The following is an 18072-nucleotide window of genomic DNA, read 5'->3' as shown; positions in this document are numbered from 1 at the left end:
AGACTAAATCATAACTTCACTCCAGAGCAGAGAGAGAGCAAGGGAAGGTTTCTTAGAGCCCAAGAACAAGACACAGGCTTTGGGCTAAATAGTGCTGTGCCTTAAGAGCCACGGTGAGGACACGTGGCCGCCCTTCCTTCCCAAGCTGTCAGACCTGCTCCTTCTTTGGAGTAACCAGTGATGCTCACGACGAGTTGGCTGCAGCCCTGGGCAGATGGTCCCCATCCAAGAGGTTGTCCCTTAGCCTGTGCAGCTCCAGAGAACCTCCCTGTGGAACATCCTCATGTGCTGCAGCAGGGTGGGGAGGTGGTCATAGAATCATTCGGGTTGGAAAAACCCTCCAGTTCATTGATTCCAACTGTTATTGCTCTATTAAATACAAGATGCACACTGGCCTCGCTTGTTCTTTGTTGTTTTGTACAGTGTGGTGTTTATCATAGAATAGAATCATTTCAGTTGGAAGAGACCCTCAGGATCACTGAGTCCAACCATAACCTAACCTAAGTCTAGCACTAAGCCATGTCCCTACGAACCTCATCTAAATGCCTTTGAAACACCTCCAGGGATGGTGACTCTACCCCTTTTCTGGGCAGACTGTTCCAACACCTGACAGCCCTTTATGTGAAGAATTTTTTCCCCGATATCCAGTCTAAATCTCCCCTGGCACAACTTGAGGCCATTTCCTCTTGTCCTATCACTATGTCCTATCACTAATGATGGGGAGGAGGATCCCCCACCAGGTCCCCTCCCAGCCACAGCAGGAGGGAACAGGGGAGCACTGGGTTCCAGAGGAACACGAGACCCAAGGCCACCACCATTATGGCAAAAGTACTTTATTATATACATAAGACTCCAGCCACACTCCACAGGGCAAGGACCAAAAATTGCTAATTTACATATCAATACAAAGTAACTATAAAAACATAAAGCACTTTCGGGGCCCAGGCTTTCCACAAGAGGAGAGAGGCACAGGGACGAGCCTGGGGACTGCTGAGTGACAGGGGGCTGCCCCACACCTGCCCCCAGCCGTGGTCCCGCAGTAACCAGATGTGCAAGTAGGAAAGAACCCAGTTAAGAACCGTAGTCATGGGGACTGGCAAGTGGGGCCTGTCCCACTCCCTGCTGCAGGCAGTGGTGCCCCAGGGGCTGAGCCAAGTGTCACCAGGACAGGAGCGGGGTCTGTGTCCCCCAGGGAAAGTGCAGAAGGCACACGGGCCAGGGTCTTTGGAGGGGCTGTGAGGAGGAGCTGGGATCCAACAGTTAGTGCACGTGGGGCCCGAGGAGATCACACACACACACACACACCACGCACAGGGGACACGGAGAGGGAAATGCCTTCCACTGCCAAACTTAACGGGGGACCTGGAGAGGGCACGTTCCGTGTCTCTGGAGCAGCAGTTGCATAGCGGAAGGGGCTCAGGGCCCACTCTTGACAAATCATCAGATTCCACTCTTCATGTCCACAAAAAACAAAAACAAAACCCAAAGCCAACAGACTTCTGTGATGGAGGGAGTGCTGGGAAACAAGGCCCTCCCAGCTCCATCCCGGCTTCTGCCTGGTGTTTAAGTGGATGCTCTACCAGACAGGCCTATGGGCAGGAGACGGCCACAAGCTTCAGTTGTTTCAAACTGAAAAACATGGAAAGCTAACCAGAGCACTCTCCTGCCAAAGGGCTCCTAGCCCTGCCATGACCAGTCCTGAGGAGAACTTCAGTCTCCTACCAGGAATCCCACCCCCCTTCACATAGAAGACCTCAGTGCAACTGGAGAACGTGAACCAAGGAGGGCTGCTCTGCAAGAACAGCCTTTGTAATCACCTGCTGGATGATGCCTTGCTGCTCCTGACCCAACAGGAGTATCGTGGGGCTACAGGCACAGCAAATGAAACCAGAAGCACCATGGGCCAGGGGAAGGACCTCCCCTGTGTAGCCTACAAGGCCAATGACCCAGAGATGGACGGCTCCACCAACACCCCTAAGATGAGGAGCCCCAGTCTGCTTCAGGTGTCAGCAGAACCCCTGTCCCTTCCCCTCCTGCCCTGGCGAACAGCACACCATGTGGAAGGAGCTCACCCTGGGCTGCACCTACTTGCTGGATGAGAACCTGGGTCACCGGGGCTTTGCCATCGCAGCCCACCTGAAGATCCGAGGCAAGGAAAGGAAAACGGTGAGGAAAAAGGAGGAAGGGGAGTCACACCTTGGGATAAGTGTAAGCTTCCACCACACCACAGAAAAACTACTTGGACTAGGTTCTCCTCGGCTGCCCGGGGGGAAAGGCACTGAGCCAGCTTCGTGCGAGGATAGAGATGTTTCCAAGTGACCTAGTGCGCAGCTGGACCACCCTCCTCTCCCCCCACACCTCTGGGGCAACTGAGCTCCGTGGTCAACGCGATCCCCAGGGAGGACACGCATGGCAGCTTCCAGGAGTCAGAAGTGCAAGGGGGACAGCCCAGCCTCTCCCCTGCCATTACTGTGCATTGATTGTCTAGCCAAACCGGGCGACAGTTTTCAGTTTAAAAAGTGGACCCCCGGCCACCCTGCTCTGGGGGAGCTTCAGTCACAGAAGCGCTTGCGGGGCACCGTCCGAGCTCGGTTCGAGCGGCGAATCTCCTGCTTGGCATCGCGGCATCGCTGGCAGATGAAAACCTCAGGCACGTTGGATTTGCGGATCTTGGCACAAGAGAGGTGGATCCAGGTAGCGCATTCGTTACATTCGATCATGGGCCTCCCCGCAAAGGGCTTCAGGCAGAAGCAGGTGATCAGATCCCAGGCATCATCGTCTGGTCAGGGAGAGAGACACCGGTCAGAAACCACCTTAGCAGTGGCAGGTCTGGCTGTAGCCAAACTAGCCAGTTCCAGTGGTGTCAAATGGAACAGTCCCCCACTCACCTTCTGCTTTGGTGTTGGGAGCTGCCGCAAATTCGACTGCTGAAGTTGCAAAAGGAAAAGAAAAAAAAAAAATAAAAAAAGAAGAGAAAAATAAAAACCAGATGAGCAAGACAGCCCTACACCTCACTTCAGACTAATTTCAGGTCTGTTCCGCTTGGTCTGTAGAACAGAGCTGCCAAAGAGCAGGCCAGCTCCCTGCCCCTGCTCTTCAGCCCTCCCAGGTCCAGAGGGTAGTCCCCTTGCTGGGAGCGGCTTGGGCCACCGACAGGCTCTCCCTGCAACCAGCATGGGTGGCTCCAGCGGACGTAGAGACAATATCTGGCACTGGCTGCAGCACAACAGGGCCCTCTGCACTCCCTTGGGCACTCACCGCTAAGCTGGGAGCTCCCTCTGCTTGCATCTTCCCCTTCGCTTTGGTCCAAGGTACTAGAAGAACTGGGGCTTTTCCTCCCTCCAGAGCAGAGGTCGTGCTCCTTTAGCTGAGGATCATCTCCTGCTGGCTTCTCGGTCCCCTGTGCTCCGTGCATGCAGTCCTTCTCCTCCTTCATCAGCTCCTCCAGGAGGGAGTTGGGCTGGGAGTCCCCAGCTGGGTCGAGGGAAGGCTCCAAGTGCTGCTCTTTCACAGGAGGCACCTGTCCCTCCAGCACGGCCAGCTCCTTCACCCCGTCCTGCTCTGCCCCAAAGCCCTTCCCAATGCTCAGCGGCACCTTCTTCTCCACCTCCTGATCCAAAATGAGTTTCTTTGCTGGTGGTTTCTTCCGTTTGGTTTGCTGGGGCCGGACATCGTAGAAGCCGGTGGGGAAGGCAGGGCAGCTCATGAGCAGGCTGTTGTCCACAGCCCCCCTGGCCATGGCACTCCTGCTCCTCCCGTCATCCACCAGCACATGGCAGTCGGAGGAGTGGGACGAGGCCCAGCTATCGCTGTCCTGAGTGCTCCCTGTGCTGTTCTGGGGACTCATGTTGCCTCCGTGGGTCCAGGGCTCATTCTGCAAGAGAGGACAATAGAGGACAATGCAGGACTAGCATGGAAGATCCCAGCACAGACATTCAGGGTAAGGAGGAAGGGGCTGGGGATGGAGCACGACCCTCCAGGAGGAGAATTATGAAGCCCAGAGGAATCAGTCTTACTTCTTCAGGGTAGGGAATGTAGCCTGCATAGGCCAAAACAAAGGTGCAGAACTGGTTGAAATCCTCGACGGTTCTCTGTCGTTTCTGCAACGGCTGTAACAAATGCCACGTGTTGATTAAACTCCCTGGACACCCCGACCTGAGCTGAGCATCACAACTGGCCCTGGCAGGCAGCCCTGGACCACCAAGCAATTATACACGCACATAATATTTAGGTCACTCGAACATCCATCCTTCCCCTAACCCATCCGCATCATCTGGCTCAACAGATGCAGCCTTTCCCTTTAAAACCCTGACCATGGAGGGGGGTGGGGGGGACACAATGACGACAGGATGGGACACCCAGAAAGCGGAGCAGCCGCCTAGCAGAGCGTGAGTCAGAGGCTCGGGAGCCCCGGGATGGGGATGTCCGCGCCCCCCCGCCCACAGCCGGCTGACTCAAGGCCCGAGGGAGAAGGCGCCGGCTAGGAGGGCACCGCCGATTTGGGGTTCCCCGGCTGCTCCCGGGTCAGCCGGAAGAGCCCGGCGCCGCTCGGGACCCGGTCCCGCACAGCCAGCCCCGCGCCCGGGATGCGGGAGCAGACACCTCCCCCCCGGGACCGAGGGGGGACCCCGGAGCCGGGCCGCACGGCTCCCCCCGCGGCGAGGCGGCGGCGGCCTGGCGGGGAGGGGAGGGGAGGGCAGGGGGCGGCCCCCCCGGCCGCCGCCCGTCCCCGCGCCGGGCACCTGATGGCTCCCAAGATGGCGCCGCGCTCCCGGTCCTGCCCCGACCGGCCGCCGGGGGGGCGACCCCACCCCCGCACGCGGACACCCCCTGCACGAGCAACACCGCACCGGCACGGGACCCCCCCCGCCCGGAACCGGCACGTAACAGCCCCCCCTCCCCGTCCACACGCACCCCGGCACCCCCGCAGCCCCCAGCCCTGGGCCCGCCCCGGCACGCACACGCCGCGGAGCAAGCCGGCCACGCAGGTTCCCGGCCGCGCCGCCGCACCCCCACGGACCCCGCGCCCCGGCGCCGCACTGCCCCCCTCCGCGGGCACCATCCCCCGCCCGCGCCCACAGCCGCCCCCCGAGGGCTCCTCGCACACGCACAACCCCCTGCGGGCACACACACACAAACACCCCCACAGCCCCCGCACACACACAGCGCCCCCCCGCTCCCCCCCAAGCCTCCCGCAGGCACAAGCACCCCCACGCACAGAGCGGCCCCCCACGCAAAGTCCTTCTCGACACTCGACCCCCCCCAATGCACAAACACAACTTCCCCGGCGTAAAAACACGCGACCCCCCCCCCCCCCGCACACACACACGAGCGCGCACACACAGACACACGCACGACCCCCCCCCGCCGCGCGCGCGCACACACACACACACACGAGGCCCCCCCCGCGCACACACAGACGAACCAGTTCCCCCCCCGCACACAGGCACTCACAAACGACCCCCCACCCCTCCCCCGTCGGGCACCCCCGCATCCCGTGGCAGCCCCGCACCCCCCAGCACACGCGCGGCGCCCCCCGAGGCCCCCCCACCTCTCCCGTCCCCGCCGCCCCACTCACCTCCTCGGGCACTGGGGACCCGGGGCTGGGTACGGGGCTGCTCCCCGCCGAGCGCAGCCCCCCCCGGGGGAACGGTCCTCCCGGGGCGGCGACCCCGCGCCCCTCACCTGCCCCCTCCCCACCGGCGCTCATGCCGCCGGCCCGCCCTGCCCTGCCCGGTGCGCTGGGTGCCGCCGCCGGTCGGAGCGAGGTTCGAGCGCCGCCCCGGCCGCAGGGGCGGGACCACCTGGTGGCGGGGAAGGCGAGGGCGGGGCCTCGCGCCGGCCGCCCCGGTGGGAGGCGGGGGGTGCGGGGGGGTGGTCCATCCCCACCGGCGCCGGGGGAGCGGCCACCGCGGACGTGGCCGGCCCGCCGGCTGCTGCCGGCACCGGGACGCCGCCGTGCACCGGGGCTGGACACACCGGCACCCCTCCCGGGTCCCAACTCCCCTTGCCCGGGCTGCCAGGGGGCCCCCCAGCTCTGCCCCCTCCTCCCATCCACCCTCAGCCCCGGTTTCCTGCAGCCCCCAAACCACAACCGGATCCAGCGCCCGCCTGAGCTGGCACCGAGCCCCCGCCTCACCCGGTTCCCTGTCCCCCGAGGTGGCCGCGGCCACCGGTGGGACACGGGCGCAGTCCCGCACAACCCACCAGCTTCCCCCGCACCACGCAGGAGCCATTAACTTGGCAAAACCCATCAAGGAAACACCTTTCCCCGAGCCGCCTTGTGCTCTGGGCAGCAGAAGGACTCCCCCCGCCCCTAATTCGAGCCCCACAGCCCTTAAGAAAAGAAGAGCACTGCACCCACTGCATCCTGGGTTTATTTACACCGCAGCCTCTGTGGAGGCAGCAGGGAGGGGGGCTGAGCAGAGCCCCCAGGGCAGCCCACCCCAGGGAAGGGAAGGCAGCGAGAGGAGGTGGCAGTGCAGGGACAGGAGCAGGGAGCGGGCTCCGGCTCCCCCGGCACTACAAACACAAGCCCCTGGGGAGGCAAGGCCAAGCCAGCCCTGGCTCCCAGGGGCTGGGGGAGGAGGCAGGGGTCACTTTTAGCAGCAAAGGCCTCGTTTCCCCCCAGGTCGGCAGAGGGGAGAGTGGCATGGGGTGCAGCCTGGACTAGTGTTTGGCCAGTTAAACGCAGAGAAAAAAATAAAAGAAAGAAAAAGGCAGAGGGTAAAGCGAAGAAACACGGAGAACAGCTCCTCTCCTGCCCTCCAGAGCATGGAGTTACACCAGGGGAGGTCGGCGTGCGACACCTCCTTCCCTCCTCTTGGCAGAGCAGCAGCTCCAGGCACAGCCTTTCCAGCGTGCCCGGTGCCAGGCACAGCCCCGGCTGATGGCAAAACCCCGGCCGCGCACAGCACCGGGCTCCTGCTCCTCGCTGTCCTTCCGCCCGCCCCGGGAGGGGAGAGCAGGTCAGGTGGCAGTTTGATGGCACGGCTGACGGTCCATGCGGGCAGCAGCGTCCTCAGCGCTCTGCCAGGCACAGTTGGGATGGATGCCGAGGCGGGTGAGCTTTGTGCTCCAGCCCCCAGCGCAGTCCAGCTCCTGCCTCCCTTATAGGAAACCCTCCTTGCGGAACTGCTCCTTCAGGATGTCTCTGTACTGGTCGAAGCCACCCTCGATGCGGGTCACGGTGGCGTTCTCGCACACCCACAGCTCCTGGCACACCAGGCGGATGAAGCGCTCATTGTGGGACACCAGAATTACACCCCCCTGCCAACACACAAGGAGGGGAAAAAAGGGAACTTAGTGGAGCGTAACCCAGGGCCCAGCACTGGTGGCATGGGGACACTGGGATCCTGCACCACCGCCTGTGCACAGAACTTTATGTTTCCATGTGCTCCTGGGAAAACTGAACAATATTTCATCAGCAGGGACCTAATCCCAGCCTTTCTTTCCTTCAGGGGACAAACAGATGATGTATGGAGGAAGCATGTGCAGCAGTAATGTATTTCGCCTCTCCTCTCGGAAGGCGAGTGCAGGGCTTGTTACTGGCTCTCCAGGTCTGCGACAACTGCAAGGATGGAGATTCCGGGTGGAGTCAATGACAGTCAAAAGGTGGCTGGGCAAAGCCCCAAGAAACCTCAGCTAAACTTTTCTTTCACAGGAAAACTGCCTGAGCAACTATAAAACAGTGAGAAGCAGGTTGATCACAGCGGTATCTGGAGGCTGAGTCTTTGGAGATCGGCCATAAATTGTGCCTCAGGAAGAAGCGAAAGGTCCCACAGCAGGGCTGAGTGCTGCATGCAGCACGTGAGAAGTTACAGGGGGTAGGTGACTGATCAATGTGGGGGACAAGGTGCTCTCCAGTCTGCTGCTGCCTCTCTCAGCCACCATTAGCCAAAGCCAGCAAGAGAAACAAACCATCAGGATGAATGGCTAAGGCAGAAACCAACTGACTTGCCAACATCTGTCCTGAGGTACCATGTAACTTGAGCTGCAGGAAGTGTTACGGTTTAGTGCTAGATTTATGTTATGGTTGGACGTGATGATCTTAAGGGTCTCTTCCAACCAAAATGATTCTATGATTCTATGAAAATGGAACATTTTGCCAAGGGAACCTTACCCGGAACTTATTCAGTGCCTTTGCCAGCGCCTCTATGGTCTCCATGTCCAGGTGATTTGTCGGCTCATCCAGGATGTAGAAGTTTGGACTGGAAAATAAGACAGCTCTGAGTATGCACTGGAGCAGCTCTGGGCTGAATCCGCACCCTGTCACACTGCAGTGACCTCCACCAGGCTGCTGCTTTAGTCACTTAGAGCCACAACCACTGGCGTTTGCTGGGATCCAAGGCTGGTGTTGCCCAGCTCCAGGGACACCACTTAGCCCTCTATGAGCCCAAATCAGCGGAGAAAGTCACCTGCCTCCTTCCACACAGTCCCTCCACAGTGACAACCTCCCTCCCCACCGAAGTCCCAAGGATGAGGTTTTCTCAGGGCAGCAGAAGGTCCCTGGACACCCACCTTCCTCCCAGTGAAGCAGGCTCCAGGGATGAAGCCATGCAAAAATTAACAGTATCTCAAAGAAAATTACCAGGACATAGTCATCTGGGCAAAGGCCACGCGGCTCTTCTGTCCTCCAGACAAGCTGGCCACAGGACGCACGGCCAGCTCCCCCGAGACGCCGTAGCTCCCCAGCTGGTGCCGGTACTCCTCCTCCGTCTTCCCTGCAGGAGCGTGTCACAACACAGCTGCGGCACACCCGGTGTGACACAGGGCTCTCGGTGCCGCAGGCTCAGTGGGCACTGCGGCCAGGCCAGCACAGCAGGGGAGGGATCCAGCAGCTGCTGCCAGGTGATTCCCTACCAAGCTGGGGGTTTGCCGGGAAAACCTGACCGACACAATCGGGACAGGGGCTGCAGGGCCGGTGACTGACTCCAAGTGACCCTGCCCCCAATTCCCTGTCACCATGTCATGAAACGTTAAGTGCAGAAGGGAGCCGGAGGTTTTGGCAGCTGGGAAAGGGGTGCCGGTGCTCATTCTGTGGCCAGCAGGAAAGCAAGTCATCTGCCCCCAAAACCAGGCCACGGTGGAGCACCAGCTGGAGGTCTGCAGATACCTGGCTATCCCTGCTTCTCGTGGCTGGCTTCCTGAACTCATGCTGGATGTGTGGAGTTAACCCAGAGCAGGTGGTATCCCTTAGGCACCAATGTGACAGAACCTTCTGCCCAGGGCCACAAAAGAAATCAATGCTGCTCCGTGTGTGGCAAAGGAGATCTCAATGGTCCAGATCCCCTGGGAGCTCCAAAACTCACCTGGGAACTTTCTTGCCAGCAACTCTACAGCGCTGATGTTCAGGTCCAGTTGATCCACGTGGTGCTGGCTGAAATAACCAATCTTCAGGTTTCTGCAGAATGAGGAGAGAATGAGAGCTGGTACCAGGCCCTGAGAACACAGCACGCACAGCTGCAGCTACAGGGAAGAGGGAACTTGTGTGGATGTGCAGGACCCATCCCCGTCTCTCAGGCAGCCCAGAAGTCCTCCAGCTGCACCATTCCTCCAACCCCCCAGCCCTCCCTACCAGGTACCTGTGAGCATGTCTGATCCCTCTGACTGGTGCCAGCTCTCCCATTAAGATCTTTAGCATGGTCGACTTGCCAGCTCCGTTTTCCCCAACCTAAAGAAGGAGCAGCAGCATTGGAGAATGTGAAACCCATGAAGGTACTTCAGAGAGGGGGGGCAGTGGTGAGGGAATTTCAGCGCTCTCGGATGATTGTGCAGCAGAAAGGGCAGGATGAGAGTCTAACCAGTGACTCCAGCCACCTGGAAGCTGCGTTTGTATCACTGAGGAGCAGCACAGGCAGCAGTGCTAGATGTTCCCTCCCAACCCTCAAGCTGCAGGATTACCTGGTCCCAGCGTCATTTGCAAGCACAGAGCATCTCTTTGCTGCCCCATCCCATGCAGCAGGAGCCCCCACTACACGCTGCTGTTGTCATCTAACAGGGCGTTACAGAGATGGACTCAATCTCTTCTCAGGCACCCAGTGAGAGCACGAAGGGCAACAGGCCCAAATCACAAATTCTAACTGGTATTAGGAAATATGTTCTGATGTTCCTCAAAATGAGGATGATCAAGTACTGCAAAGGGACCCAGAGGAATGGGAGAAATACTCCTTCCTGGAGATAACCAGATTTCAATGCCTGACCTAACATCAAAGCTGGCCCTGCTTTGGGCAGGGACCTCCAAGCTCCCTCGTAGCCACCGCTATTCTGCAATGCCACATACCACACAGATGCGAGATTCCAGGTCGGCAGAGACGGAGAGGGAACGAAAGATGTAGTGACTTGGGTCGTAACAGAAGTCTACTTCATCTAGCTGTAGGATTGGGGGGGAGAACTTCTCAAAGCCATCGGGGAACCTGGGAAAGCAGGAAGAGGTGAGATGACCAGGAACTTCAGAGACTCTGCTCCCAGCCCCCTGGGACAACCTCTGCAACCACCCAGGTGGCAAGTGGGGCTCTCTACCATGCAGGAGCTCTGGGAAGGATGGTCACAAGAAGGGGACATGGATCTGCAGCCTTGGCCCCAAGCGGGAATTCAGGCTGAACACAGTGGCCTGTCTGGGCTCCCTGTCAGAGCAAGGCTGGCCCGCAGGAAGGGTTGGTTGTCCCAAGTGGGAGGAACTCACATTAGAAATGGAGCCAGATGCCCTCCAAGCAAGGGCTCAGGGGACACTTACTTCATGATCACCTCAGACTCCTTGTCCACAGGTTTCAGCTCTGGCCTGCAAGAAGAGCAGACACATAACCAAGATGCCTTGCACTGGGGGTCTGTTCCCACACCAGAAGCCCAGAGAGAGCCTTCAGCCCTGTGACACCTCATCCTAGCCAAAGCCTCTGGATCAGAGACCATCACCTAAAGCCCAAACCAGCCCCACCAGGCACCTTGGGAACCTCTGTTTCTTCCCACAAGCACTGCCCCTTCCCCACCTCCAGCGAGAAGCACTCACAGCTTCTCCAACAGCTTGAGCTTGCTCTGCACTTGGGATGCCCGGTTGGCGTTGTAGCGAAAGCGGTCGATGAAAACCTGCAAGAGAAAAAAACATCAGAGAGCCCCAGGTCCCCTTCGGCCCCAGCCACCCCACTCTGCTGCCAAACCTCTGCAACAATACAGCCGCATCCATGGGTCTGGAAGCATGGAGAAAGGGACAAGGCTGGGAGAAGTGTCCCAGCACTATCGGCTTCTCCCAGTACCTGGATGTGCTCCCGGTACTGCTGCTGGGCTTCGTACTCTCGCTGCTGGTTCTTCAGCCGCTCCTCCTTGATCTTCATGAAGTTCTCGAAGTCCCCGCGGTACGTGTCCAGCCGCTGCGAGTGCAGGTGGATGATGTCCGTGGCCACCGCGTTCAGGAAGTTCCTGTCGTGGGACACCACGAGGATGGTCGACTGCCAGGTCTGGAGGGGACAGTGAGAGGGAGGCCTGAGCATCATCCAGCCGGAGCGCAGGGCTTGGTCCCACCACCCAGCGAGGTCAAATACCAGCCTGGAGGAGATCTCCATCCCATCTCCCACCACCCCCTACCTGCAGGTACGTTTCCAGCCACAGAATGGCCCTCACATCCAGCATGTTGGTTGGCTCTGAGGGAAGGGAAAGAGGCACTGAGATCAGGAGGGATGAGCATGGCTGGATTATGCATTTTTACACAGTAACAGCTAATGATCAGTGGAGGAAGAGACCCTGCAGGGGGACCTTCCCCCCCAGCTCAGGGGACTCATGTGTTCTGGCTGTGACAGGGTGTGGACACAAGGGCTGAGGCTCAGCCAGAGACACTCCCCCCACTCCATACCAGTACAGACCCTGATGCCCAGCAGCAGCATCTCACCCAGACCCCCACCCGAGGTGGGCACCTCCCCAGGGAGCCAGCCCAGCCCCAAGGTCACCCCTGTGGCGCAGTGACCCCCGCAGCACGGCCTGGCAGCCAGGGCCAATCACAGGGACAGGTGAGGGAAAGGGACGTGCTTGGGGCACGGTGACATGTGGATCCCCAGCTGGGGCACAGGGCAGAGCTCTGCCGTGCCCAAGCAGACTTCCCGCAGCACCGCCAGCTCTGCGGCCGTGCCAGGGAGCAGCGGCAGCCCAGCCAGCCCAGCCCCGGCACGCTGGGCTATTTTGAGCAGGCAGCTAAAGGCCACGGCGCGTTCCCAACCCCAGCAAGGGCACAGGCGGGCCCAGCAGTGGAGCCGGAGGAAACTCACAGTATCGACTTACCGTCCAGCAGAAGGAGATCTGGCCTAGGAAAAAAAGAGACATGGGTATCAGAAGCAAAAAGAGTACAGGATCAGTGCAGAGCATGTTCACCACACACATGGAGCTGCGATGCCTCCAGTGCTCCTTGCCCTGAGAGCCTGAGTCAAGGGGACCGCCAGGCAGCACCCCTGCGCCTCGCAGCAGGGACAGCAAGGAGGGTTAGCCCCGCAGCGCCAAGGCCTGGACACCAACCTGGCAAACAGGGCTCTGGCTAAGGCCAGTCTCATTCTCCAGCCTCCGGAAAACTCTCTGAGGAGAGAAGAGGTTGCAGAGAGGGGTTAGAGAACAACTCTGGGCTTGCCTCCCCTGCAGCCTTTTCGGCTCTGCTGTCACCCAGAGATAGCTTGTCCCTGCAGGCACCTCGGGCACAGCACACGATCCATGGCCCAGCAGGTAGGTGGCTTGGCACCAGGGCAGGAGAGCACATTGGAAGGGCAGGACCAGACCCTCACCCTCCCGGCCACAGCCGTGCCTGGGCGCTCGCTCCACAGCCTCTCCCCAGACCCATTTCTGTCTCACTGCCCAGAACCCAGTGACTTACTTGGTTGTCTGTTGCTGCATCTTTGCATTAAAGCCCAGGCCAGCGAGAATGACGGATGCCCTGGGGAAAAGGGGAGAGAGCTAGAGCCCAGCTAGAGAGCCCAGCCGCGGAGCACAGCCTGAGGTCCTGCACACATGGTGCAAGGTTTAGGGCTACTCTGGCACAGAAAAATTTCCCTGCACGCTCAAGAGCTTGGCTGGGAAATGTAGCCCAATAGGGCACAGCACCCACATGAAGTCCCAGCAGATCTGCAAGAAGCTTTCAGCTCTTTGGGCAAGAAGAGAGTCAGTACCACCAACATCCCAGAAAAGTTCCTCAGACCACCAGGAACCCGAGGAGGTCTGAGAGGAGCAGCAGTAACCATACAAGCCATTCAGGACAAAAATAATCCCTCCAGCTTCGAGGAAAAGCAAGAAGTGAAACAGAAGAAGAGAAAAGAAAAGCAGTAGGGAGGGCCCCCTGTCCCCACATGCTGGATCCCAGGGCCACAGCATCACCCTTACATGTCCCATGCCCCAAACCACTGCCCAGCTGTGGCCATGCTGCCAGACAGTGGTGCCCATGGGACTGTCTCACCTTGCTGGAGCCTTGTCTGCCTCAATCTCCTCCAGCTTTGCGTAGATCTCTGTTAGCCTGGCACCTTCTGTCCCTTCTCCCCTGGGGCAGGATAAAGAGGAGTGTGTGGGACTGACCAGGGTCAGGGTTTGAGTGCTGGGAGAGACCAATCTCCCCAAGCAGGACTAAGGTGGGCAAGATGCAGCCCAGCCCTGCCAAAGTCCTTCATTTGAAGCGGGAGACCTCAGAATGAGTCCTTGTGGTCAAGAGGCCATAGAAGGGCTGGAAACCCAGTGGCAACTTCTCACCTGCCAGCATTAATCTTGGCCGTCAGGTCCCTCTCCTCCCGCAGCAGGCTCTCACGCGTGGTGTCGCACTCCAGCACACTCTGCAGCGCCGGCGTCTCGTCCCCCGCCACCTCCTGCTCCACATGGAGGATGCTGATGTGCGAGGGGATGCGCAGGCTCCGGCTGGCGATCATCTTCAGCAGCGTGGTCTTGCCCAGCCCGTTCCTGCCCACCAGCCCGTAGCGCCGTCCGAATGCCAGGTTCAGGTCTGCTCCTGCCAGCAGGACGCTGCAGCCAGAGAACAGGCAGGTACCGAGTCAGGCTGCCCCACGGAGCGGGAGATAACAGGCAGCCGCCTGTCCCCAGCGTATTTCAGGCTGTGCTGGAGCCAAGCAACCATCACAGACTTCACCTGCCTAAAGCCAACAGGGTCAGGTGCCCACCTTGCTTTCTGACCTTTCCCACACCCTTTATAATTTCTCAACCACCCTCCAATCCAGTCTTAAATCTTCCATGGTCCAAAACCCCAGCCAGGATCTGTCCCACCTCCCCACCTGCACTCACCGCTCACCGAAGGACACGTCGAAGTTCTCAATGCGCACATCATACGACTTGTTCTTGCCTGATGACTCCATGCGAGTCTCCTTCTTGCTGGCAGCTTGGCTGGCAGACGCCTCCTCGAGGACGCTGCGGGCAGACAGATGGCAGAGAAGAGGGCTCAGCGGGAAAGCTCTGGGACAGCCAGATCCCAGCCACGTTCAGCAGAATGGGCTGGGGATGTTCGAGGTGCCCTCCACACTCACAGAGGGCCAGACGTCTTCAGGGAATCCCGCTCCATCCTCTTGTCCTGCTTGGCTTTCAGCCTGGCTTCCGCCTTCTCCAGTTTCTTGGCATTCACCATCTGGGGAACAAACCAGAGTGTAAAGATGAGAGAGGATCTTCAGCAAAAGCCTCAAAAGCCCAGCTCCAGGAGAAAAGAGATCGCGCAACCCCTCACGCCTGGAAAGAGGGGAGGGAGGGCAGGAGGAAGGTAGGACAGGGGACCTGGGACAGACCCAAACACATTTTGAGGGAGCTGATCAGGCCAGAAAGTCACTCCAGGAACCAAGTCCTAAATCAGCTGCTCATACACAACAGTCCTGCCTCAGCAAGGCAAAGGGTTTGGCCGACCCGAACGTACGGCCGGTGTCGGCAGTTCCTGGGACCTGGGGCAGCCAAGTCACTTCACCGGCAGCAACGTGCTGCCCCAGTGCCCCCTTCACGCCACCCTCGCCCTGCCCCAGCGCTCCCCTCCCCGACACCTTGAACTTTAGCCAGTTTGGAACAAACTCAGCTTACACAGTGGATCAGTCATGAGAGACAAAAAGTATTTAATTAAACCTGAAGACAAGAAGGAGCCAAGTATTTTAACCTGGCCTCTAGTCTTGGCCAGGCTCTCAGCCTACTCCAGCTTATTCCTGCATCAAGTTAAATATTTGTGGCTGACCAAGAACACTCTTAGATATTTCCAGGCAACTCTGCAGCCACCGGAGCATGTTAAAGACCTGCGTGCTAGACCGAGGAGTGTCTTGTTACTGGAGCTGTGACCCCATACCTACAGACAGATTGAGTCACCCTGTAAACTACGCCGAGCTCCCTGAATCTCCCATTAAGACATGTCCCCCAGAACCTGGGAGACCTCCCGAGGCCTCCTCTGAATCTTCTCCAATTTTTCTGAAGGTCCGTTTTTGAGTTGCGGACACGGGAGCCAGAGAGTGAACCCAGCAGCAACAACTCCAGTGCCAAAACCAGCAACAGCTGCCAGTTCTCACTAAGACTCCCATTCAGACAGCCAGGGATCACATTAGGTCTCAGCCTTCAAGCAAGGGGTTCTTGTCTTCAACACATTATCCCAGTAAGGGAGAGCTCTACAGGAGACCAGCCTGGCAGCGACACCACCCACCCTGTACAGATACCACTGTCCTTGCTTTGCAGATGCACAACCACACCTCACCCCCACCAAAACTTTGGCACATCCAAGACAGAGGGCAAGCCGGGTCGCTCCTGAGCAGCCTTGCATTTCATCAGCAGAGACGTTCCAGTTTCCTCCGGGTCACAGAGCATAACTGCTTCCAAACCTCCCTGCTCCTGCTCTTATTCATCAAAGCACGACAACCCACAGCCCTTTCTAAAGCTGGGCTTACAGCCTCCCTGCAGCAGCTCTCTGGAAAACGGCTGCTCCCTGCGAACTCCCCACTGGTAACGTTCCAGCATCCGACCGTCTGTCAGGATTTTCTCTCTCACTGGATATGGCAAGACGTCACCCCGGTACAGCCTGTTTTCTCAGTCAAAGGCCCTGCCGTGGAAGCCAAAGGTCCTGGTTAAAGCCAGAGAAGCTGCGCTCTGAGCACTACCACTGCATCAGCCACACTCTGAAGCTCATTAAGAAATACAGCAAAATAGATCTTGTCAAATTAACAAGCTGTTAACTCCTGTTGAGCCTCTTTACCAGACCAAGGTTCACAGCTCCCCAAATCGCAGCGAACCCAACAGGGAGGAGCAGTACCCCTGCAGCTCTGTCCCTGACCGGGACAGCCGCCCGTCCCGGGTGCTCCCTGGGGACGAGGTGACCGGAGCAGGACAGGGCACCTGCAGCCCCACCTGTCAGTTGGTGCCAGCAGCTCTGCCGGCTTACGGAGGGCACGGCCCGCACTTACCGAGGTCTGGCCTCTCTTCAGCAGCAGCCCCGGCAGCAGGTCCGCGCTGGCGTCTGCTGCAACAAGAGGGTTGGCTTGGTGAGCACGTGCTCCAGGGAGGCTCCACAAACCGCTGCCACAACTGTCCCCTGTCCAACAGGACCCGGGGACCAAAGGCAGGTCCTCTCCCTCCCCACCAGCTCGCTGGGCGCTGCTGGGTGCAGCGAAAGCAGGGTGCGCCGGGGAGGGAGGCGCACAGGGATGGGCTGAACCGCTCCCCAAGGTCAGGTGAGCGCTCAGCGCCCTGACCCCGCGGCCAGCACCACGCTGGTGGTGACACGTGGTGGTGACATGAGTGGCGGGGGGTCCCCTGGGCACCACTCACCGTATCCATCGGTGATCTGGGAGAGCTGGATGGGGGCATCCAGCAGCACCTGGCTGCAGCGCTGGGCCCCGGCCTCGTCCCTGGGGAGAGGAGGAGGAGGGTGAGAAGGAAGGTGAGCAGGGGGCAGGTGAGGAGGGGGCAGGTGAGGAGGGGGCAGGTGAGGAGGAAGGTGAGCAGGGGGCAGGTGAGGAGGAAGGTGAGCAGGGGGAAGGTGAGCAGGGGGCAGGTGAGGAGGGGGCAGGTGAGGAGGGGGCAGGTGAGGAGGGGGCAGGTGAGCAGGGGGCAGGTGAGCAGGAGGAAGGTGAGCAGGGGGAAGGTGAGCAGGGGGCAGGTGAGGAGGGGGCAGGTGAGGAGGGGGCAGGTGAGGAGGGGGCAGGTGAGGAGGGGGAAGGTGAGCAGGGGGAAGGTGAGCAGGGGGAAGGTGAGCAGGGGGCAGGTGAGCAGGGGGCAGGTGAGCAGGGGGAAGGTGAGGAGGGGGCAGGTGAGCAGGGGGCAGGTGAGCAGGGGGCAGGTGAGGAGGGGGCGCGGGGTCTCACAGCTGCAGGGTGCTGAAGAGGCGCTGGCAGATGTCCCGGATGGCGCCATCGTCCTTGGTGTCCTGCGACACCTCCCGCAGCAGCTCCCCCACCGCCTCCACCAGCTCGTCCACCGACTCGAAGTCGGCGCCGCTGCCGTGCAGGATCCCTGCGGGCACACGCCGCTGCACACCCCGCTGTCGCGACGGGCGGGCCGCCTGTCGCGACACGGCCGGCAGGTGGTACCCGCTCCCTGCTCCCCCCCGCCCCCCCGCGGCCGCCCGTCGCGGCTCCTGTCGCGACAGCGGGGAGGGCGTCGCGACACGCGGCGGGGCGGGAGGCCGAGCCGCGGGCAGGCGGGCGCCGCTCACCCGTCAAGTAGGCGAACACCTCGCCGTCCAGGTCGGGGAACTCGCTGCGGAGGATGTCGGCGCAGGACGCCATGGCGCGGGCTGAGCGGGACCGGGCGCGGCCCCGGTGCCGCCGCCGCACGGACCCGGCTCGGCGGCGGAGGCGGAAGGGACGGCGCGGCCGCGGGGGCTGCCGGGAAGGAGGCGGGCGGCCGCCATGCGCGCGGGGGCCGCTGGGGAGCGCAGTCCGGGGCGGGGCGGGAGGGGGGCGGGAGAGGGGGCGCTGCCACGTGCAGCCGGTACCGGAGCCCCCGAGCCCCGCGGCCCCAGCCCCCGAATAGGCGGAGCCCGCAGCCCCCGCTGTGCCCGCCCGCGGAGACCGAGGTTTGGCGTTCGGTTGCTTTCATTTGTTTCGTTTCTCTGTCACAAAAGCGACCCGAGTGCCAGCTCTCCCGCCGCAG

At 60.3% G+C, this 18072-nt stretch overlaps 2 protein-coding genes across 6 annotated transcripts; both read right to left on the bottom strand.

Annotated features, from left to right (window-relative positions):
• Positions 1 to 2552: 2552 nt before the first annotated feature.
• On the bottom strand, positions 2553 to 5710 carry LOC308043778 (PHD finger protein 13-like; the record flags this gene model as incomplete). Its single annotated transcript, XM_080350075.1, has 5 exons — positions 2553 to 2779; positions 2889 to 2927; positions 3259 to 3874; positions 4017 to 4109; positions 5579 to 5710. 5 exons carry the CDS (start codon positions 5708 to 5710, stop codon positions 2553 to 2555), a joined length of 1107 nt encoding a protein of 368 aa, XP_080206201.1.
• Positions 5711 to 6376: 666 nt separating this feature from the next.
• ABCF3 (ATP binding cassette subfamily F member 3) lies at positions 6377 to 17763 on the bottom strand. 5 transcript variants are annotated; one of them, XM_080350027.1, is made up of 21 exons: positions 17633 to 17763; positions 17283 to 17430; positions 16747 to 16826; positions 16383 to 16438; positions 14490 to 14587; positions 14251 to 14373; positions 13708 to 13974; positions 13421 to 13531; positions 12845 to 12904; positions 12496 to 12552; positions 12265 to 12287; positions 11578 to 11633; positions 11250 to 11450; positions 11006 to 11082; positions 10736 to 10780; positions 10283 to 10415; positions 9585 to 9673; positions 9312 to 9403; positions 8591 to 8723; positions 8123 to 8210; positions 6377 to 7269 (listed from the first exon to the last, which is right to left on the bottom strand). In XM_080350027.1, the coding sequence occupies exons 1-21, from the start codon at positions 17703 to 17705 to the stop codon at positions 7111 to 7113; spliced, it is 2169 nt and encodes a 722-aa protein (XP_080206153.1). In that variant the 5' UTR covers positions 17706 to 17763; the 3' UTR covers positions 6377 to 7110. The 5 variants fall into 5 exon arrangements, with proteins under 5 accessions (XP_080206153.1, XP_080206155.1, XP_080206154.1 ...); XM_080350029.1 differs by having other exon boundaries at positions 13421 to 13501; XM_080350028.1 differs by having other exon boundaries at positions 16383 to 16435.
• Positions 17764 to 18072: the final 309 nt, after the last annotated feature.

Source organism: Nesoenas mayeri (genome assembly GCF_963082525.1).
Source record: "Nesoenas mayeri genome assembly, chromosome: 9".
Lineage (NCBI taxonomy): Eukaryota > Metazoa > Chordata > Aves > Columbiformes > Columbidae > Nesoenas > Nesoenas mayeri.
The sequence above is the reverse complement of the archived record's forward strand: the minus strand, read 5'-3'. Positions and strand labels throughout refer to the sequence as shown.